At 40.4% G+C, this 22725-nt stretch overlaps 1 protein-coding gene across 4 annotated transcripts in view; it reads right to left on the reverse strand.

The window, feature by feature from the left end:
* Positions 1-22725, reverse strand: part of ZFC3H1 (zinc finger C3H1-type containing) — a 36364-nt gene that overhangs the window by 12739 nt on the left and 900 nt on the right. For 2 of the 4 annotated variants that reach the window (XM_056847309.1, XM_056847307.1), the window contains exons 2-21: positions 18948-19361; positions 17661-17719; positions 17276-17474; positions 16920-17146; positions 15709-15829; positions 13962-14059; positions 13431-13634; positions 12734-12898; positions 12115-12252; positions 11171-11289; positions 10765-10911; positions 9166-9340; positions 8874-9005; positions 7548-8096; positions 7349-7458; positions 6753-6884; positions 2789-2910; positions 2357-2458; positions 2042-2161; positions 1098-1281 (exon numbers count right to left, since the gene is read on the reverse strand). In XM_056847309.1, the coding sequence (XP_056703287.1) occupies positions 1098-1281; positions 2042-2161; positions 2357-2458; positions 2789-2910; positions 6753-6884; positions 7349-7458; positions 7548-8096; positions 8874-9005; positions 9166-9340; positions 10765-10911; positions 11171-11289; positions 12115-12252; positions 12734-12898; positions 13431-13634; positions 13962-14059; positions 15709-15829; positions 16920-17146; positions 17276-17474; positions 17661-17719; positions 18948-19361 (3517 nt within the window). Of the gene's footprint in view, positions 1-1097; positions 1282-2041; positions 2162-2356; positions 2459-2788; positions 2911-6752; positions 6885-7348; positions 7459-7547; positions 8097-8873; positions 9006-9165; positions 9341-10764; positions 10912-11170; positions 11290-12114; positions 12253-12733; positions 12899-13430; positions 13635-13961; positions 14060-15708; positions 15830-16919; positions 17147-17275; positions 17475-17660; positions 17723-18947; positions 19362-22725 lie in introns of all 4 variants that reach the window. The other 2 variants (XM_056847308.1, XM_056847305.1) reach the window with 1 other exon arrangement.

The following is a 22725-nucleotide window of genomic DNA, read 5'->3' on the forward strand; positions in this document are numbered from 1 at the left end:
TCATTGAAACAGTTTGTTGTCATGGAGAATGACAACACAGAGGAATGATGCTAAGGAAAGTTGCAGATGCACCAGGGCATCCTGCAACTATCCAAATCAGATGCAACCTGGATTGTAAGTACTTTATTTAGCACCTGTCTTTTTGTTTATGTTCCTTAGTGCACTTAAATCCTTTGCAATACCATGAGTTTGTGCCTTGTAGAAATAAAGTTTTGTTTAATTTGAGAGAGCCTGTACAAGTCCTTACCAACCTGCTTGGCTCCTTGGCACACAACCGAGTCATACCCCAGCAAGGTTGACTTCAGGCAACCATGGGGGGGGGGGGAAGGGGGCTGTATTTTACCTGAAGCGGTGGTGGTGGCAGTGACTGAAATGGGGGGGGGAAGAGGAGGCTAGTCTCGCCCCACAACATAACAGAGACCACGACAAGCACTCAACATCAAACTTAAAGGTAACCACAGGCACTAGTGGTTTGCAGTTAATACTCTGAGGACACCTACTAGTTCCAGCCAGGAAAGTTTGCAATCTTGTGTCATTTCTGAAATTTTTCCATTTATCCTCAGAATGACTCTGCGAGATAGGCTAGACTGACAAGAGTGTCTGGCCTAAAGTTAGCCAGTGAGACTTCAGGGCAGAGGGGGATTTGAGTATGGGCCTCCTAGATCCAGGTCTGACACTAGCCACTACACCACACTGGCATGAATTCTGTTTGACACATCAAACATCAAACTGTCTTGCACTAGAATCCTGGCTCTGCCCTGGAAGGAAAATCTACAGCCACTGCCTTCACTAAATCCTTTCTCTAAACATTCGTCACCCCATATAATAGCTATACACTAGCCCCACTCTGAAGTGAATCATGCCTTTTGAGTTTAAGTATCCAAATATTTTAATGATTATAATCTGGACCCCTAAGAGCTTCCAGCGATCTAATAATTTTTCGCAGTGGCTTTTTAAAAAAATAACCAACTTGAGGGCTGGCCCAAGAAGCAAAGGATCTTTTGAAGCTAGCAGGGGGAAAAACTGATTGCGACAGCACCAATGAAAGCGCAAGCAGAAAGTGCAACTCATTTGTTTGTGAGGTAAGAATTACCTACCCTTCATTTTGATTCAGATACTTATATGCCAATTTGATCCAAAGCTGAACATCACAGGGGTTCTCAAGTACACTTGCCTCCAGGTTAGCAACATCATCAGTTTCATTTGTAAAATACCTAACATCATCAGGAGTCACAACAGCATCCAGAGCCGGCACGTTAATTTTGTTCTCGGCTGTAGGAGCTGCAAATAAAGACAATTTTTTTAAAATGCTACAATTGCCACATTTGAAATCTGACGTCCATTTTGTTGAAGCAACTCATCTCTTTTCACAAAAAATAATCTTATCCACACTTGAAACAGATATGCATTAGTGAGAAAAGGGACTATGGCAATTCTTGTAGCAAAAGACCGAGGACCTTGTGCTTTCCATGGAAAACAGGTGTACCTTTAGAAAGGAAAGGCAACCTGAACAAGCACTGGGTATTCTTGGATAGTATATGGCCAACAAAAGAAGGCTGATAACTAAGTCTATTGGAAGTCTCACTAAACATATAATTACCATTCTTCAGATTCTTACAGAATTCAGTGCTGAATCAAAGCTGCCATTAGTACTACAGATTTAAGATGTCTTCTGGTTATTAGCATCTGAGCATTAGCAGCACATGACTCTGAATCACTAAATATCTTCTAATCTCTGTACTCAGACTACTGCTAACCACTACTTGAAAGGCACAGCCCAAAAAAGCTCTAAACTTTTTCCAAAATAGGAACGTATTGTCATCTGAGCAGAGTTATACCCTTCAGAGACCACAGACTTCAATGAACCAAGAAGGGTGTAATTCTGCTTAGGACCGCACAGTGTACGTTTTAACTATGCAGGAGCAGGATGGGTCCAAAACAAAGACGGAAAGCAAATAACTGTTGAAGTCAAACATTTTCCCACTCAATTTCACTCATATATTCCAACAGTCCAGATTTAGATGTAATATAGTCAAGTTACCATATTTAATAGGGCCAGAGGACTGTTCCTCTTCACTGCTAGAACCACTGTCCAAAGTGCTTTTTTTCCAGTACTTGGGCTTCCATTTCCTTCTCTCTTTCCAAGTTGTAAATGGAGGAGCTGTCAGCAACCACAGTAAAATTGAATAATTTAATGTATTATTACATAAAAACAAAGCAGAATTCCTGTTGTATGATACTGGTATGCTGAAGTTACTAGTTGCTTTGTAGAAAGATCTGTGTAATGCCTTGAAAGTCATTGTAAACATATAAACTATTATAAGAGCCATGTTGAGGTATCCTAAAAGTTACTTACTGTGGCCTTTGCTTTCGTTGATGTTGCTAACAAGAAGTACAGCCATTTGGTCCATTGACATGCGATCTTTGTTTACACCAAAAAGTTTCTCAACATATTTTTCTGAAATGAGATGGATGCAGTTCCAAAGACATATTTCCATACATATTTTACATTAATGCTTTCATATACTCAAGAATAATTACAGAAGTCTTGAAAAAAATCTACAAGCAAGCAGGACTTACAAGTGGCACTAATGACGGGTAATCAATAAAAGAACATATACTTCTTTGTTTAATAAAGTTTAGTGACTATTCTAAATAAGTTGTTTCCCAGGAATAGCAGGTTTCCAAGACACTAGAGGATAGCAGAAATATGAACTATTTAAAACCAACCTTTTCTTGACCCAGGTAAACAGAGCACATGCTTTGATGAAAGAAACAGACAACATACCTGTTGCAGTGCTTATCTCTTCATCAGTGCTTTTTTCTGAACAGCCTATCAAAGCTAAATTGTAAGAAAGAATATCTTCAAACAGCTGCCTTCGGCTGAGAGTGCAATCTTTCATGTGTTGCCTTAAAAAAGAAATAATAAAACTAAGAACCAGCTTGCACAAAAAACCCCAGAAAAAAATGGGAATTTTAAGTTAGCACTTACAAGCTATTCTAAGGCTAATCTTCTATAAGCTCATTCGGATAACAAAACCCCACAATGGTGAAATGCGGGGTTACATGCAGTTGTAAAACCTGGCACCAGCATAAACCCAGCTCCAGTGTGCCTGAGCTAAGATAAAGGCCAGACATGGATAGTGCCAGGAGAGAAGCAGAACTTGTAAAGTATCCTAAGCCTCCTCAGAACACGACCCATCAGTAGCACAATGTTACAGCGGTGATAAAGCTAGCATCGGTATAAACACACTCCCACTGAATTCAATTGAAGCTCCCCGTGGTACAGTTGAAAATTTTAAGTTTGCAGTCAGTCACCGATCTCTGTTGCCATGAGCTTTCTGCCAATATTTTATTTGCCTCCTCCTTGGCTTGTGACCAAACCCACCCTTACTGCTAAACTCAAAGTTCTGGCAAGCCCTTGGATACTGGGAGGCTAATACAACCCTGGGGGGAGGGGGTAATCTGCAAGACACGGAGGGAGAATGAGACCAAAAAATAAGCATGAACAGGCTCCTTAGCACAATCACATCATCACTGTGAAGGTACACTGGTGAGCTTAATCAATGCAAACAAGTGAAAAGTGAAGCCTCTGGAATAATGGAGAACCTAGAGTGAAACTGACCGAATCAGGTACTCCTGGCCCTTAGGCTATTGTTATTGATTCAATTATGTTGCTTCTGTGTACTATAGTCTATTGTCTTGCCATATTCCTCCAAACCCAAATGCTTTATTTCTTTTATTCCCTGGCTCCTATCTTAAGAGCTGCCGTCATCATCTCAATTTCATGCTCAGTTTACAGATCTTGAGGCGTCCTCACTGCGTATCTTGGGATTTCATTTTTGCCGTTCCACAAGCTTTCCTCTGTAAATCTCCTTTAGGTCACTGCATGAATCTCTGCCTGGGCTTTCTCCTTAGCTCCCTTGCCCAGCTTTACTTCCTAGGATGTTAAACCCTCCTGTTATGTTGCAGGTCCAAATTCTGCTTGGATTATCACCCATCTGGACACTTTCCTCCCCAGAAAACGACCTCAAGCACAATAAAGACAAGTCATATCTTCTTCCATTCTCTGTACTCTCCATCTACAGCCTACTCCCTCAAGTTACATGTAGAGCAGCATAAGCATTAATGTAGCTGCTGAGACTTTTTATGTGTATTACAGACTTTCCAGTATTTTGTGCCTTATTGTACTTGAATACTGACTGCAAATCTATAGTTATTCCTACTCCATAAACTACCTCCGATTATTCAGCTAAATTTTAATAGCCATTTTCATTTCAAACCCTGCCTCGAAGCTTCATCCTTTTGTTTTAAAGACCCCTTAGAAGTGTGTGCATTGTGCCAGGGGCTAAAACCTTAAAATCTAAGTCTATAGCTCTTTGAGTGGTGGTGACAGCAGGGGGGGAAAGGTTTCTCCTTTATGCTTGGCTGCCCCAGAACTATTTGGGCTCAAAAATTAGACCTCATCCACACAGACACAAATCTACTATACACACACCTTCCTGAGTGCACACAGTAACTAAGCAATATATAAACCACAACCTGGAAACCAATTTTCTCAGATTACTGGTCACGGGGCTACATCTCTCTGGCTTTGAATCATCTACATTAGAACATAAATGCAGGGACTTTGGTGACAGCAACCCTAGAGAAAATGGCATTACACACAAACAAGGAAGCAGACAGCCAAGGATATCAACAGGGAGGGATTGTGGCTCAGTGGTAGAGCATCTGCTTGGCATGCAGAAGGTCCCAGGTTCAATCCCCGGCATCTCCAGTTAAAGGGGCTAGGCAAGTAGGTGATGTGAAAGACCTCTATCTGAGACCCTGGAGAGCCGCTGGTGGTCTGAGAAGACAATAATGACTTTGATGGACCAAGGGTCTGTTTTAGTAACAGGCAGCTTCATGTGTCCATGTTAACAGTGTTCTAACATACTGTTTACAATGGTCTGCTCAGAACCCATCAAGACACAAACACTGAACTAGATCTTCTGTTCCTCCAACTAAGGACACAAGGATAGTAAACCTGACATAAGGCAGCAAGGGAGGAAGATGCCATGCCTCAATTTGGACTGCTACAAACCACGGCCACCCCTGGCCACGTGAACTTACTATAGATTAGCTTAACAACCAGCCATCATCCCTCAGGAGTTGCTAGGGGAATCTTCCATACAAGAAGCACTAACTGTGCAAGGGGGAAGGGCTCAAAAATATGCTGGCAGAACATTATCATGATGGCACGCCGATGTAACTCCACACACAAGTGGAAGAAACAGGGAGCTCCTACCAGCCAGCCCATTCCAACCACTGTTCCTCCCAACTCTGCATTAATAATACCTTTTGCCTCGCAGGATCACAACCCCGCAAAAAAGCCCCCCAAAAAGCTTCAGGCAGAGAGCTCCAATGCAACTTCCTACAAGGAATGGGTTAAGTACTGGGCCACTGACTACGCTATAAACCACCCCCCCCAAAAAAAAAACAGGTAAAACACTGCATGTGAGAAACACCAAGAGAGGAGCACTGAGTCTCAAAGGGATTACTGTAAGTAAACATGATTATAAGGCATTGTGCAGATTATTTGTGCTTTAGAAAAACAAGCAACAAAAACACTAAAATACTGTATTATTCACTTACATTTTGCAAAGGAGAAGCCACCTTCCAATAGTATGTCATCACAATTTAAGTAGTTTTAATGTCAGAGATTACAGTTAGATATTTAAAAAGCTTCTATCAGTACCACCGTGAAACAGATCAATTAATTTCATCTCATGTTTTACCTCTCCAGTTAGATATATATCTGCTAAATGGAACAAATTTATTCTGGGAACCAGAAATACATTCTGGAATAACCTTCAGCTTCAACCTGGGGAGTTGGAACTTAGCCTTCTACAGGGGTTAACTCTTTCTATTTATCATGTAACATGCATTTTACTTCACTGAATTATTGGAATGGTGACTCCATCAGCAAAGCAATGACTCCCATCTCTAGGTTTGCTATTTAGGGATCTGGAAGCAGTGATACCCATTCTTAAAGAGTGTCCAGAAGCAGTGGTCAAGTGCCACAGGGATAACAGAGTACAGCTGAATCTAGTCAAGATTTTGATCTCACTGGTGTTCTCTGGAAATAAAGAGTAGGTTTTTATATGCCGACTTTCTCCACCAGTTAAGGGAGACTCAAACCGGCTTACAATCACCTTCCCTTCCCCTCCCCACAACAGACAGCCTGTGAGGTAGGTGGGGTTGAGAGAGCTCTAAGAGAGCTGTAACTTGCCCAAGGTCACCCAGCTGGCTTTGTGTGTAGGAGTGGGGAAACAAAGCCAGTTCACCAGATTAGCCTCCGCCGCTCATGTGGAGGAATGGGGAATCAAACCCGGTTCTCCAGATCACTCTACCACTCCAAACCACCACTGTTAACCACTTCACCATGCTGGCTCCCGTGATGAAGTGCATACACTTCTGACAGAGGTTTCATTCATTCTGCTGACAGACCAGATACAAAACATGAGAATGTTCCTAGAATTGGGCTTGCTATTGAAGGGGGGAGTTACAGCAGTGGTGAGAAAAGCTTAACTGCAGTAGATATGCCAACTGTACCCTTCTCTGGAACAGAGGGAGATGGCCACCTTCACAGATCCCTTTCCAATCTCAATGATTTAGTGTTGCTCTGAAATTTGTATGGATATCTGGGACAGCAACTTCTGCAACAGGTACTGCTGAACTGAGAATATTTTGGGGGAAAGCAAACAACTCACCACTGACAGTCATCATCGTTGCATGTGCCTGTTAGATCAAAACGGCAAAAACACTGTTTTGGCTCAATCATATTGCTGTATGATACTGAACTGAGGTAAAGTTTTTCTTTTGTTCGAAAATAAGGACTAAATCTAAAAGGAAAGGGGGGAATGGAGATGTTAGTATTTTCAAGTCAAGATTAGGAAGTTAGTTTTTCAACACACCAGATAAGCTACGTTTAACTTCTGCATCAATTCTGAATTTCTGAAAGATAATAGACACAACCCACCCCCATGTTTCTCTTTCAAGTACAGACCTCAATGAAAGGATAGGCGGTAATGCCAAAGAAGATAATGAATGCCTAAAAACTCTGCACATTATTACACTTAGATCAGCACATACATTGCATTATCTCATCAACAGCTGCCTGAATCTCAGAAGCAGTATCAGAATGGCACTAGCAGAGTAAAGGTAGTCAATATTCTATTCTGTACAATTACCAATACAGTCATGCTTTTTATCATTCTGTTATGCTACTGCTTTTCTGTTTCCAAAAGTAATCCCCACCTACACCCAGAAATGCTCTGCAACTTTATGCTGTTTTAGTGATCGATACCTGTAAGATTTAAAAACAAGAAGTGGGCTATGATAGGGTCCAAATGGATGTGGCTTCCCTTCTGCTTGTCTACTTGGAACTGTAAAAGGGTCTACATCCACTGCGATTACCTGGAAAATAGAGGCAAACAGATATTGTTTAATGATACAAATATTCCAGCCACAGTGATCCAAATAACTTATTTCATGTACAGAATTACCTGACAGCATATGCTCTCTTCATTAGACACCAAAAGAGCTGTATTTTTCCTTAAGACCTCTTTCAAGCCATCTCCTTTCACGTAAAGTTTTTTCAGTTCATCAATATTGAGACCCAAAAAAAGCTCCGGTTGCTCCAGTGCCTTTTTAGGAAGTTTGTTTGTAGTTTCTTGCTTGGAAGTGTCAATGTGCTTAAGATTAGGTTTAGTGAAAGAGTTTGATTCTCGGAAAGATCTCCTTCGTTCTCTGCTAGAACTGGATAAAATTTCATCATCAAAATAATTCTCTTCAATATCCAGAGTCAGTTTGTCTTGCGTTAGGTCATGAAGGGAAGGTTGAGGTAGTGCAAATTCCGATTCCTCTTCGGCAATGGGAGCAATGTTTGACCGGTCCTTGGTTTGAAGCGTACGAGCTTCTTTTAGCTGCTGAATTTTTAGAGCATATTCATATTCCAGCTGTTGTAGTCTTTTTTTCTCCAGTGCAATCAGCTCTGCTGAATGTTTCTTGGGGCTTGATGATGGCGAGTTCTCCAATTTCAGTATTTTGTTTGGCTGTTAAAACATGCAGTTTTTAATGTCACTCCCTTGCAGAGACTTAAATGTGGGCAAGAGGCATAAAATGCAACACCTAACTTACCGTACATACTCGAGTATAAGCCGACCCGAATATAAGCCGAGGCACCTAATTTTACCACAAAAAACTGGGAAAACTTATTGACTCGAGTATAAGCCTAGGGTGGGAAATGCAGCAGCTACTGGTAAATTTCAAAATTCACCCCTCATCCTACGCCGTGCGCGCGCTCCCCCTCGGCTTCGGGCCACAAGCTACAGAAGGTTATATCACATTGGAGAGCAGTAAGTGGTCACATTTCCATAAACATCATTATTCATGTGACCTAAAGAGAGGAAGCCTCCAAATTTTAACTGCCAGGTTCCGAAGAACTGCCCTAAGCACCCTCAAGGGCTTGAGAATGCCCTGCAATATTTCTGACCGCTCTCTTCTTTCAACAAAAGATCTCTATACTTTTTGAAAGTGTCATCAGTCTGCCACGCGGCAGCAGTCGGGATGCAGCTGGTAGAAAACACAACCCAAATCTTCCTGGGCATGTGAAGGTGAATGGTGCCTTGAACCATGGCCAATATTTGTAGCTATTCCAGAAAATGCTTTTTATAAATAACTAAAAAGTGTTATTTACATAGTAACTGTTTGGAAGTTCACTTTGCTGTATCATTTTGTGCTTCCTAGACTGATTTGAAACCGTCAGAATGAAAACTACTGCACAGAATGAAAACTATTGCTTCTGCAACAATTAATTTATAAGAACTTACTCCAAAGTGATCATATTCAAGTTTTCGTTTTCCAATTTCTTTGCTAGCCAGTGCTTTTGCTCGTGCAAGCTCTTCTCCGTATTTTAATGCCAGTGCTTTCTTCACTGTTACACGCTGCTGGACTCTGTGAATCTGAAGCATTTTGACATTTTTCAGTAAATGCCATGTTGGATGCAAAGGATATAAACTGATAAAAATATCACCAGCACTCATCTTTAAGCACAAGAAAGCTCTAGAAAATTATTGCATCTAGACTAGAATATTTACACAGCAAAAGAAAAAATAATCTTACTTGTTCTTGAAGTTTCTTCAAAAATACCCTATTGGCATTTAATATCTTCCCTGTTGCTTGCAGCTGCTCATTAAGTTTAGCAATCTTGCTTTCAGCGAGACGAACAGACTCTTTCTTCTTCGCCTCTTGCTGTAGGAGATGTTTCAACACAGACTCATCTTTCATCAAGAGAAGCCTGTCAAAAAGGGAATTGAGTTCAAGTCCTACATTTATTTCAAGAGATAACACCTGTCGGAGACCAGGCCAGCATGCTCTCACCTCCAAACAAACGAAAGCATTTACATTGCTTCTTCTGCCACATGAACTTAAGGCCTTGTATAAATAGTTGTTCTGCTTTTAATTGAAATGTATGGTGCAAAAGTGCACAAGTTTAAGAAAATTTAAATGCTAAACAGGAAAGATATGCCATACTGAGCAAGCCTTGTTGGTTAGTCAAGTTAGCGACTGAGTTATGGTATGATCGCCATCTTCAAGTATTTGAAGGGTTGTCATATAGAGGTTGGATCAGAGTTGCTTTCTGTTGCCCCAGAAGGTCAGACCAGAACCAACAGCTTCAAATTAAATCAAAAGAGTTTTTGACTAAACATCAGGAAGAATGTTCTGACAATTAAGAGTGGTTCCTCAGTGGAACAGGCTTCTTCAGGAGGTGGTGGGTTCTCTTTCTTTGGAGGTTTTCAAGCAGAGGATACCTGGGCCATCTGATAGCAGTGCTGCTTTTGTGAACTTAGACAGATCACGAGAGAGAGAGAGAGCAGGAAGGGATGAGTCAGTGCTTGGCTCTTACATGTCCAGGATAATGCTGATTGCCACTTTGGGGTCAGGAAGTAATTTTCCTCCAGGCCAGATTGGCCAGGGATCTTGGAGGTTTTTTTACCTTCCTCTGGTGGAATGTGTGTGTGTGCGGGGGGGGGGGGGGAGAGATGTGTGAATTTACTGCTGTGGATGGCACAGCCAGGGTGCAACTGAGCCACCTCCTGAGCGGCTTGCTGCACTATAGCCAGCAAGCCAACAAGGAACACTCCTCCAACCCCATGAAACTGCTGTATGCAGTTCCACAGGCTGCAACCACCATTTTTACCAGCGTAAGTTTGCGCTGGCACAAGTGGCCATTCCCAGGGCGAAAGGGCTCAGGGAGGGGCCATGGCTCAGAGGTAGAACATCTGCTTGGCATGCAGAAGGTCCCAGGTTCAACCCCCGGAATCTCCAGTTGAAAGGACCAGGCAGTAGGTGATGTGAAAGACTTCAGCCTGAGACCCTGGAGAGCCGCTGCCAGTCAGAGTAGACAATACTGACCTTGATGATCCGAGGGTCTGATTCAGTAGAAGGCAACTTCATGTGAGCCAACTAATGTCAGCCCCACCCCTGGGAATGCCCCCTTTTGCACCCGTGCGAGCCGCAGCTGTACTGGCATCCATGCATGGTGCTGCCATGCTGCTTCCCAGCGTAGGTGACCCAGCACTGGTGCACATGCCCACTTCACCTGCGCAAGTGCCATTTATGCCAAGATCACACCGCCTCCCAAGTGCTTTCGCCCTCCCCCCTTAGGATTGCACTGCAAGTATTTCTGTGTAGGATTAACATTACAACGAGAAAACTTACTTGTGTTTTTTGAGTTTTGCTTCTGCATCTGTAACTTGCTTCGTAACTAATGCTATTCTACCAACTCCATCAACTTCACCATCAGAGTTCGCTGGTGATGGACTTGCCTTCAAAGGTTCAGCTATTATTAAGCGTTGCTTCTCCCGACTAAAAGATTCAAATATACATGTTCTTTAAAAATGTGTATTTTTTAAATTATACACACCAAACTCAGAAAATTATATTCGAAGAATGTAAGATCAAGTTTGTTGTCACTGACTACTTGTAGGTCATCTAGCAAAATAATTTAAACAAAGAATAATTTGTTCTGACTAGAACATCCCCACCCAACAGAGATTTCAGTAATTGTTATTTCCTACCAACTTCAATTACTTTTCTAGAATGTTATCTTATAACAAAAACATACTTGGCAATCTCTTCTTTTAGGAGTCTGTACTCTATCTTCTTATCTTCCGGTAAGGCCTCAGGGGTTCTCATGGGATTATTTTCTTTTTCTGACATTAAAGGTGTTTTGGGCTTTGATGCCTATAACAGAAAGATTCAAGACAACAAACATTGCATGTAGTCATTTAAACAATTCAAGTCACTGAAGAAAGGGAGGGAACTGATACTAATGTTCCTTCTGTATAGTAAGAATGAGTATAAGCATAAAATAGCTAATTCCTCCACGGACTCAGAAGATGGGTCCAGCCAACTTTAATATCCTTTTCTGGAGAGGAAGTTCCTTCCCAGTTTTGAAGACACTTTTAGCAAGAGCTAATGGAATAAATTAACCGGTATTATAAAACTTGAATACCTATAGGACTGAAAAGGTTAAGTAGCAGAAAAACCTGAAACTACAATAGCTTTAGACCTTACTGCAGTCTGCTCTAGCAAAATATCCTGCAATCATTCACCACCACCCCAAAGCTACATGGTCTGCTCGTGGGTCAGTCTGATTCCTCTCCTATATATTAGACTGGAAGAATCTTCACAGTAAAGCCATTTTCCCAATGTCACTGAATGATCACAAAGCAGGCAGGATAGAGACACTGCAAAAACAAAGCAACATCTCAAGGTGGGTTCCAGAGCAAACAGCCTCTGGGCAAGCCTGAAATCTCTACTATATCATAGAATCATAGAGTTGGAAGGGGCCATACAGGCCATCTAGTCCAACCCCCTACTTAATATCATACACCACCTTAAGGGTACATTTTAAATTGTTAGCAACTTTGGCAGCCCTTGCAAGGGCAGAAAGGCAGGATACACATTTTGTAAATAAAAAATAAGAGGGCTTCAAAAGAAGAATATGGCAACAGATAAAAATTAAGAAAGAGGTCCATCTGGACACTCTCTACCATACACACTTACCTCCACAGTTCTTCTAGCTTCTTTGATCATAGATTCTAGACCACCAAACACACTAGTGGCAGAGTTAGGTTGTTCTACATCAGATTCACTATCATCTGAATTATTCAGCGTAATCACCACTGAGTTGTGTTTTGGAAGCTACAGAAATAGAAAGTTATTTGAGCAGACCGGCACAGCATTTATATTTTTAACTCTACATAGCAACAGCCTAACAACTCTGTAGTAGTGCCCCCCTTCCCCAACAGTTTGTTGTTCAAGTTAACACTTCCCTATGTTTTACATAACAGCAGCACGCTATTCTTCACATTAGGGCAAGGACACATAACTAAAACGGATGAGAAGTACCGTCCATCAAATATAATAATCTGTTCAAAATTATATATATCTTTATAATGACAAAGTACTAGAATATTCTTCTACAAAAACACTTACTGCATTGTCCTTTAAAAAGAACAGATTATAGAAGTCAAACTAGGCCTGCTGTAATAGACTACCAAACAAACAAGCATGAGCAAATGCCTAGGATTCAGTTTGTGCCCAACTTCAAAACAAAACAAAAATGTGTAAATCAATATAATGCATGTTTCATACCCAGAACTAGTTACAAATGTTTAATTACCATGATCACTGTTCTTGGGGGCCTTGGTACTCTAATAATCTTGGTGTTCTTTGTACGAGGCTGAGACACTGTATTAATACTGACTGCTGCAAGATTGCTTCTTGGCAAAGAATGGGAATTATTGAGGACAGGTGGTGAAGGTGGACCACTATTACTTGAGTTTTCCTAGTTAAGAAAACAGGTACAAGCAACAGATCAGGAACAGTACATTAGCAAGCGGCATATGTATATTTAATTGTTATGGTACATAATTAAATTCTCAAATAGTAGGAGCAAACAATACAAAGTATTTAGCCTGAACAAGCACCAGCTGACTGCTGTCAAATGAGCTGAATCTTCAATGACAGCAGCAAGTTTATAAATGGCTTTCATTTGACTAAAATTAGAACAGCAGTAAATAATCCTATTTTTCCTTAGAATTCCTCAGGTTTACAATTTGAATAACCTTACTAATTTTCCAGTAAGGACACTAGAGGCAAAGCCAACATCAGGGTTGAGTGAATTTTTTTTTAATGGCAGCCACAGCATTGTAACAAATGTCTTTGGCCACCCATCACATTCAAGCTGTTCAATTTCTGGCTTACATTTTTTGCTTTGTTCAGGTGAAACCAGAGCACTTTGGAAAACAACAAATTCGCTCCTACTGCAAACTATCATGTGGCAAGGCTGCCCTCTCATGGTTATATTTAGAACTTACTTCTGGTTTGTAAGCTCGTTTATTTGCCAGAGATTTAAGCAATTCTTCTCGTAGCAACATTTCTTCCTCTTCTTCCTCATCTGCAAATGGAGGCTTTGGTGGCTGTTCTGGTTCTTCAGGTGGAAGAGGAGGAAGAGGAGGGAGAGGATCTGAAGAAACACTTGAAATGCCTTCAACATACAATTGGCTCATTGATGGTTGGGCCTGAAGTACATAGGAAAAAGATAAATTATTGCTTGAGCCTCCCAAACAGTGTGAGAACTTAACAGACAATACCAACATTACATGCCAGAACAAAAGAAGTTCAGCAAACCCAAAGCTAAGAGATTATACTGTAGACAATTAAAGAAACAATTCTGATCGAGAAGAAGTCCAATCTCAATAATTACCACAAAGGAAAACTTCCAGGATGGCCAGGAAAACCACAAAGTCTACAAGAATATTCGAATTGTTCCTAAATTACATAGGGAAGATCTAAGGATATCGCTAAGGATATCTACAAAACTATTTCAGTCATACAAAATCACTTACTGAAACTTGTGGTGCAAGTGGCAGTGAAATTTGTGGAATGACAGGAGGGAAGTATCCAACAGGGCATTCAAAGTATGAAGGCTGTACTGGAGAAGATGCTTAAAAGGAATTACACAAAAGTTGTGTCACAACACACAATATTTTGAAATACGGTGTTTCTTAAAGCACCCTGCTTTTAATAGTTTAACCGTGTGTTTTTGTGAGAAGCCGACAAACCTCTGGGCCAAATTCAGACTGAATTGACAATTTACACCAATTCCTCCTTCCCACAGCAGACCTCCACTCAGGATTTTGTGGAGATCAGTGGGCTGCAGTAGGGCAGATGTGGGGGGAGGTGGCAGGAAGGTTGAATATTGCCACTGGAAAATTTAGTCTGGAGCCAAGCATCTGTTTAATTTGTCATAATGTCCGAGTGTAGTCAGAGTTCTTGGACGCTAACAGAGCATTTTAAAAAATGCATCTTATATATCTCGACATTCTATGCTAAAGTTATCCCTTCCCTTGCTAAGAAAATGCCAATAATACAACTTACTGCAAAGAAGGAACAATCTTCCTTACATTATCAGCATACAAAGAAAACCAACTATCTCATCCCACATAGGACATTAACAGGCTGAACTACATTTGAAAAGCAAAGTTCCCACTTGCTTTAGTTAAGTGCCTTTTGACTTACACGCATTTGAGAAGGAAACTGCTTCAAGAATAGAACAAAAACACAAGCAAACTGGGAAGCCAAGGACCATCAAGAATTAAGTACACAATTAGAAGATGTAAACATTGAATTTCCACATATTTGGCAAATTAGCAGAATAAATCTCTGTATAAGTAGATTTTATTTATTTGCAATATCTCTATCTACCTCCCCAAAAACCTTGTTATGACAGCTAAAAACAAAAATCACAATTTGTTTAAAACAAATAAATTGATAGAATTATGACAACAAACCCCTCAGCAGTAAAAAACCAAACCAAACAGAGGGCTGATAGTAAAAAGTTAATAAAAGTGGATAAAAACTCAAGTTTCACCCAAGTTAAAGTCCAGTTGCTGAGTGAACGTCTCTAGTTGTAAGATATGCCATTATCTCTCATATGTAAAAGACACATTGTTCATCTATAAAAGCATCAGTTCAGCTCTCATACAAGGTCGAGTGAATTGTTTTTTAAACAGCAGGTTTTCATGTGAATTTACAGTCTAAAATACCATCGATTTGCTGAAGTGGAAAAAAACCACACTGAAATTCTGCAAATAAAGAAGGACCTTAGAGAAGAAGAAGCAGTTTAAACATCCTCAGCCTCTGATAACATGACCTAATTACTTTGATATATAGAATCAGCTCTGCAGATTTAAAAAAATAAATGCATTGGGGCAGCAATTCTTAAACTGTAATTCATGGTATGCCCTTAGGTGGTCCTCAGGAATATGAAAAAAAAAGACTGGATGACTTTTCCAAACCACAACACTGACACACGGATTAAAATATGCCTTGAAGAGCAATGCTTTAAATGGCAAACATCTGTGAGAACATGTGCAAACCTAGCAACACTGTCTCTTTCCCTTTTTGGTACAGCTGCATTCGAGTGTGGGAGGAATGACATTTTAACAACAAAATTGTTCAAGCAGTTTTTCTCGTAACAGGCTAAAGAAAATGAATAAACAGAAACAGAAGTATTCAATATAAATTTTAAAATCATCTAGTTTAGGAAAACGGCAGACAGATATTCTAATCCAAATATTAAATACTACCTACCAGGAGAATTAGTTTCACTCTCTGTGTCCATAGCAACCTCATCGTAATTGTCATATTGATAGATCCCTCCTGCACTCTCGATAGATTGCTTATCTGGTCGCCTCAAGTCTTTATCTGAGGACTAAACAAAGGTGTTTTGTATTTTTTCAGTTTTGCATACTTTTTGGCTTACTTGTATACAGCTTTAAGGTGATATAGGAGATCCAGTGGGGAAAGGAGAGCTATACGCAGCTAGGGCTGAGGGGGAGAGGAACATCTACTGGAAAATGAAATGGAAGACAATGATCCAGCATCTGCTCCCCTAGTGTGTCTTCCCCAATCAAATTAGGAACATTCTTGATCGCTTACGAGTAAAATGTGTACTACTGAAAAATCTGATAACTGATTTCACAAATACTATTTGTCCCTACAATGTCTGTTTCAAATGACTTTGCGTCAAAAGGCACAGCAAGCACAGGTTGTCTGTGGCTATGAGGCCTACGCCTGGCTTTTATTTGCTGCAACTTGTGTCAGGTTTTAAAAGGGGTTAACAGTTCTAATATTTTCCTCAAGGATAGACATTGCATGCTTTATCACAAATGGATCTGAAATTATTCTTGGCTGTTGCAGAGTCAAAGCAAAACATAACTTTTCCAAGTAGACTAAATCATATTACAATCATTTTCAAATATATTGGATGACAAGTCTCTTATCCCTCTCCACACCTGCAGAACTAGTCACAACTCATTCCCAATGGATGTTAGAACAAATGGAGTTAAGTACTGTACAGCATTTGACGAATTCCTACATAAAAACAACTGTGAAGAATTATGATAACAGCCCAGTCCTATACACAGTTATTCAGCACAGGGTTTTTCTTCAGCTAGCTACAGATTTACAGTTTTGTCCAGACCACTAGCACCCTCAAGCTATCAATATTACTGCTTTCTTTAAAAACAAAGAAAGTGTTTTGGGGTTTGCTCCACAGACATCTACATTTTCTATCATGCTGATGTAATTTCCGTATATAAAATGTTTCCCAGAAGTACATAACACATCTCTGCAATGGTCTTTGCTCCTATGAAACAGTTAAGTAATAAATAAGAGCACTCATTGGCCACATAGCACTATCTCAAAAACCCACTGACAAGGTCCCATCCTCTTCCCCATTTGGGGCCTGCAAATCATGCATATTATCTGCAATACCACTGCTCTTGATAATCCCACTTTACCTTGCTTCTTGATCGCATCTTTCCCCCAACCAGCTTCATGAACCTATTGTACTGTTCTTCTTGATTAGAAAGATCACGGATTTTTCTTATTTCCTCTTCCCTTTTTCTTCTTTCTTCCTCTTCCTCTTGTTTCCGTTGCTCTTCTTCCTTCTGACGCCTTTCTTGCTCTTTCTGTTGCTGCAGTTTTTTCCATACCTTTGTTTGTTGTTTCCTCAATGCTTGCTTAGCTTTAAAATAAAAGTATTGGGTAATTAAGTGTAATTAATTTCTCCAAATGCATACAGAACAGAGAATGTAGTGTATCCAATACTAGACACTACTCTCTGAAAACCAATGCAAACCAATTTATGATTCACCTGCAGTGCTAGTTTTTTTGGCAGAATGTGATTTTGTACTGGTTTTGACCTTCTGCTGCACAGTTTTTCCTTTTGTTAGTTTTTCTTTGCTTTCTTTCATAACTTGCTGCTCTTTCTGCTGCCACTTTCTACTAGCGGACTGTAGAGCCAGGAGCCTTAGTTGCAACTCTGACATCTCCTCTTCTTCATCGAGCAGCTTCTTTGGTGGGAAGAAAAGGATATAACAATCTCTCAGCTTTACATTCATCACTAAACTGATCAAAAAGCCCCTCAACCCCACTCTAAAGATTAAAACAACAGAAGGGTGATGTGCAAACATCAAGTTTATATTTTGTCAGAAGTGCCAACTCTTGATTTTACAGGCTACAGTCATCGTTTTTCTTACCTTCACTGCTGCAGCATCTGAAGGGCTAAGGTTTTGATCTGCTTGTTCTTTTTCATCAGCTGCTGGTACAAAGAGTAGCATTTTCCCAAGTTTAATGACAAAGCCAAATATTTGGAAGCAAATTAATTAAAGTGCATTAAAAGTCACACTTGTTTCAAAATATACAAAGTAGTATTTATATTATTAAGGAGCCCCGTGGCGCAGAGTGGTAAACTGCAGTAGTGCAGTCCAAAGCTCTGCTCACGACCTGAGTTCAATCCCGACGGAAGTTGGTTTCAGGTAGCCGGCTCAAGGTTGACTCAGCCTTCCATCCTTCCAAGGTCAGTAAAATGAGTACCCAGCTTGCTGGGGGTAAAGGGAAGGTGACTGGGGAAGGCACTGGCAAAACCACCCCGCAAACAAAGTCTGCCTAGAAAACGTCGGGATGTGACGTCACCCCATGGGTCAGGAATGACCTGGTGCTTGCACAGGGGACCTTTAACCTTTTAGGTATATTATTACAAAGCCTGGGTATCTGGTTCTCACAAAGTTTCAAGGTGCAAAGTTCTGGGACTGGTAACAAGCAAGATGCCTCCAGAAATCCATTTTCCTTTCTTAAATTTATTTATACCCCAGAAACACAGTGTGGACACTGGAGAAAAGATAACCAAACAGGCAGCCTAGTCACAACAAGAGATATGAAGAAATGGACAAAAGCTGGGGGGTGGGGATATTGGGTTCCTCCCATCAAGAGAATTTTTGCCCCATCTTCCCAATGGAAAAACTGGGGCACTCTGAGAAAAACTACAATCAAATACTTTCTCTTATAGAGTGAGTGAAATGCTTTTAAAAATGTATAAGACTCTACATATTCCCAATTGCCTGTGCCCACTAACATGCATAGGATGGGTTTGTCTGTCCACACTCCCTCCACGAGGCTGCATAGCTTTTTCCAAAGATAGAATGGCAGTGAAATACATGGCCCTATGTATACAGGTTGTGGATATTGCCCCAATCTACTCCAATTGCAGTAACTACAACTTGTTCACATGACTCCTACAGAATAGGTAAAGGACAGAGAACATGCTAAAAGATACTAAACAAAATGAGGAAACAGAATCCCTTTTTATCTCATCATTAAAATGTTACTCTAAATTTTCCAATAAATGCCAAAGTAATCAGCAATTCAATCTGTACTTACAAATTAACATTTCACCTAAAGTTACTTTTTGCATAAAAAAGGCAGGTTTCCAATTTTAGAAATCAAATTCCATAATTATGACGCTTTTACAAGTAAATAGAAGTTACCCTCGTTAGAATCCAGTAATTCAGTTTTTTGTGATTGTTGCTTTATTCCATCTTTTGCTTTCTTCAGCTTGCTTCTCTCAGCTAACGCAGGCAGTTTTTGCCTGAGAGGTTTCAGTTCAAATGCCTGAAAGGTTAATACTTGATTCTTCTCCTCACTTCCAGCATCTTCACTTCCAGCATCCTTTGTAATACTGACATTATCTACAACCATTTGGACCTCAAGACTGGCTGTTTTATCACCTTGCTGAGGAGTTTCTTCCTTGTTATTCAGAGCCAGTTTTTCATCTTTATTAATATATTCAAGTTCTAGTTGAATCTGTTTATATTTCAGCAGCAGATCTTCAAAGCTTTCTTCATTATCATTTTTAAATGAATAATTCTGTTTTCTAGATGGAGACTTTCCAAACATTTTAGCTGCTTCGTATATTAAGGAAGTAACATGGAGTAGGTATATCATCTATCACCATTAGCATAAAGCCAATATGAACAATACATAGCCACTGACATTTAAATTTATCCTGGTTTAGTTTTATGCTGAAGCGGCTTTCAAAATCTTTCATTCCCCACCCACTCTCCCCCTCTAAATAGCTGAGGCTAATATTGCAAGTACAACTATCTTAGTACTTTGCAGAGAATCCCTGCCCTCTATGGAGGAAACACTGGCCTTTCATGCACGGTTGTTTCTGTCGGTCAGGCCACAAGTACTTCAGGGCTTTGTTTTCATTATACATGTACTTTGCAACCTTTAGAAGTCGCTTTGCTCTTCCCTCATGTTCCCGGCATTTTGAGGATGCTGTTTACCAGAGTTTAATGTCTGCCTCAACCCCAAATCAAAAGTTGGTCCTGTGCATACTTGTCAATTCGGAGTTTTCTCCCCACACCCATTCTTGCTTCTCCCTCTCACTTGTCTTTCCCCTCATCCAACCCCTCCAATCAAAACTGGAATACTATGAGGCTGCTTATTTGGTCATTTTTACAGTGAGTGTTGTTCAGTTTCAGACCTCAGCCTGAAAGAAAAAGTTTTCTTTGCTTGTGACTAGCAATGAGGCTTAAATAATCACAAATGACCTATGCAGCTGCTTATTTGGTCAGTTTCACAGCAAGTGTTGCTCAGTTTCAGACCACCCTGCAAAGTGATTTTAGAATTCAACTGCAAATACTGGGCAACAAGAAAGCAGCATATCCAACGGAAACAACCCGTCCATAAAAGGGCATTGTCACAACAAGCCTTGATTGTTCCCCCATGAGGTGTGCCCACTTTACCGGCAACCAACCCAGGCAATACCATCTTCTAAAACAGTATCATAATAATGCTGGACACTACCAAGATGTATTTTCTTGCTTCCTGGTGGTAGGTCTACTAGCCTAAGGGGTCAAATAAACCTCAGTTTTCCTAATTTTGAAGTTCTGTTTGCAAGCCATCAGATCCTATCATTCAGTCTAAAGAGAAGAGGGAGAACTTCTCACTTCGACACTGTGATACTCAGGACGGCTATGCTTTTTAAAAGTGTATTTTTTGTGCCAAGACAAGCTGAAATTTGTGATTACATTACCTTATTTTGTATTATTTATTCTACAACTTTCTCATTCAGATATTATGGCTTTCCCAGACCTGGAGATCACCAAAGCCTACCCATAACCACCAGACATCTCGTAAAAGCCAACTTCAGATTTCTGATTTCAACAGGCATTATTCTCAAACCTTCAAGCATATGCTTAAAAACAAATGTTAAAACTTGCTTTAAAAAAAGAGAGAAGGCAGAGATTGTCAGTAAGGTGAATTCTACAGCTAATCTACATTTTGTAAGTTTTCTATGCTTCTGGCACATAAACAGGCCTGCCTATCTTTCAGTACAACAGACAACTGCCCCAAACTTTGAAACAAGCCACCAAAAGGAATGACTAATATAATTGATAAGCCTCTTTAATATATATATTGACCACAATGAATACATTGATAAATTTAGTAGCTGTCTGGCAAACCTGATTCCATCATTTTGGAGAAAAGACACTGCATACTGAAAAACTGGGAGCTTCTAACACTTAACTGAGTTAATTTTGAAAAAGTTACCAAATTAAAAAGGTAAAAATTTCCCTGTCAGATTAGTAGTATAAAAAGTTTTTAAATCTACATCTACACAAGTTTAAATCTACATCTACAAATCTACATCTACACTAGCTATGCCCTGACCTGGATGGCCAAGGCTAGCCTGATCTCATCAGACCTCAGAAGCTAAGCAGGGTCAGCCCTGGTTAGTATTTGGATGGGAGACCACGAAGGAATACCAGGGTTGCTGTGCAGAGGAAGGCACTGGCAAACTACCTCTGTTAGTCTCTTGCCATGAAAACCCCCCAAAAGGGGTCGCCATAAGTCGGCTGCGACTTGACGGCACTTTACACACACACACTCTATTTAAAACAACCTTATCTGTTTGACTGTTGCAAGACCAACTTAAAAGTACAATAATTTAACCCAAGCTTTCATAGGAAGCACAGAGAAAACAACAAAGGCTCACCCCAGCCACATGATATCATTGCTCTCCTTGGCATCTATACAGCATAGGGTAGAAGTCACTGAGCGTCTTTAAAAATACAGTGCTGAACAAATCTTGAGTTATGAAAGGACAAATGACAGCTGTGGGGAAAAGTTAGCCAATTGTGACTGCCACACCTAGTCAGTCATAAACATATATTGCAATAGACCAAATGAGCTGGATGAAAATGAATTCAGATGGCAGTTGCATATTTACATTAAGTTACTTGAGGGCTACGCAAGATTATTTATAGCTTCTCATTCCAAAGATCTCAGTGAGGAATTATATTTTAACTGCAAAAACGAACAAACAAAAAAACATCATGTGAGATAGTGACTTGCTATCTTTCTGCGTAGACTTATGGTCAAGCAAGGATGTGTACCCATGTATCTCCAGCCACTCAATGCACTACACCACACCAGCTGCCACAGGATAAAATAGCTGTGTAACGTTTTTGTTCATTTAAACCAGCTTTCACTTCTACGTATGAAGGAATCCAAGCAAATTGAAGGCGTCATCTTCAGCAAACATGAAACCAGGAAATGGTGGGGGAAGTAGTATACAGGAACAGAGAATGAGAAACCTCAGCTGTAATTCTAGGACATTTTAAAAATCCAGACCTGAACAGCTGATGGATAAACAACATAGCTTGCACCACCCAAGCTACTCAACAGTAACAGTTCAGAATCCAAAGTTTCTTTCTTGTATTCTGTACTTTGGTGAGTCACCATTTGATGAGCCTCTCCACCACTACCAGTTACATAAGCGAGCACACCACAATTGTACAGCCATTTGTTCAAATGCGTGACGTTGAACAACAGTTTGTACAAAGCCATGCGCTTCACACACAACTGGGGTGCCAGACATCCTGTCCTTTTCCAAAACCCAAACTCTCAGGCATGCCTAACGGGAAAGCTCTTCTGAACAACCCGGGTTACCGCACTTTTATCCCCAGCGATGTATTAAGAGTTTGAAAACGTTCTAAAAAATACTGTTCGCACTTTCTATGTATCCCCAGCGACGTATTAAGAGTTTGAAAACGTTCAAAAAAATACTGTTCGCACTTTGTTTGGCCCCTTTAGCTGGGAAGACGTCCTCCAACCATTTATAAGCCGTGGTATCCAAAAACCCTTTTAAAGCGATGTTTTTTAATAACATTTTCAAACTCTTCGCACATCGCTGGGAATACAAAGGGCGGTAACCCCCAACATCTGCTAGGAAAACACCCTTCACTCCCACAGCTC

Source organism: Euleptes europaea, chromosome 3 (assembly GCF_029931775.1).
Source record: "Euleptes europaea isolate rEulEur1 chromosome 3, rEulEur1.hap1, whole genome shotgun sequence".
Lineage (NCBI taxonomy): Eukaryota > Metazoa > Chordata > Lepidosauria > Squamata > Sphaerodactylidae > Euleptes > Euleptes europaea.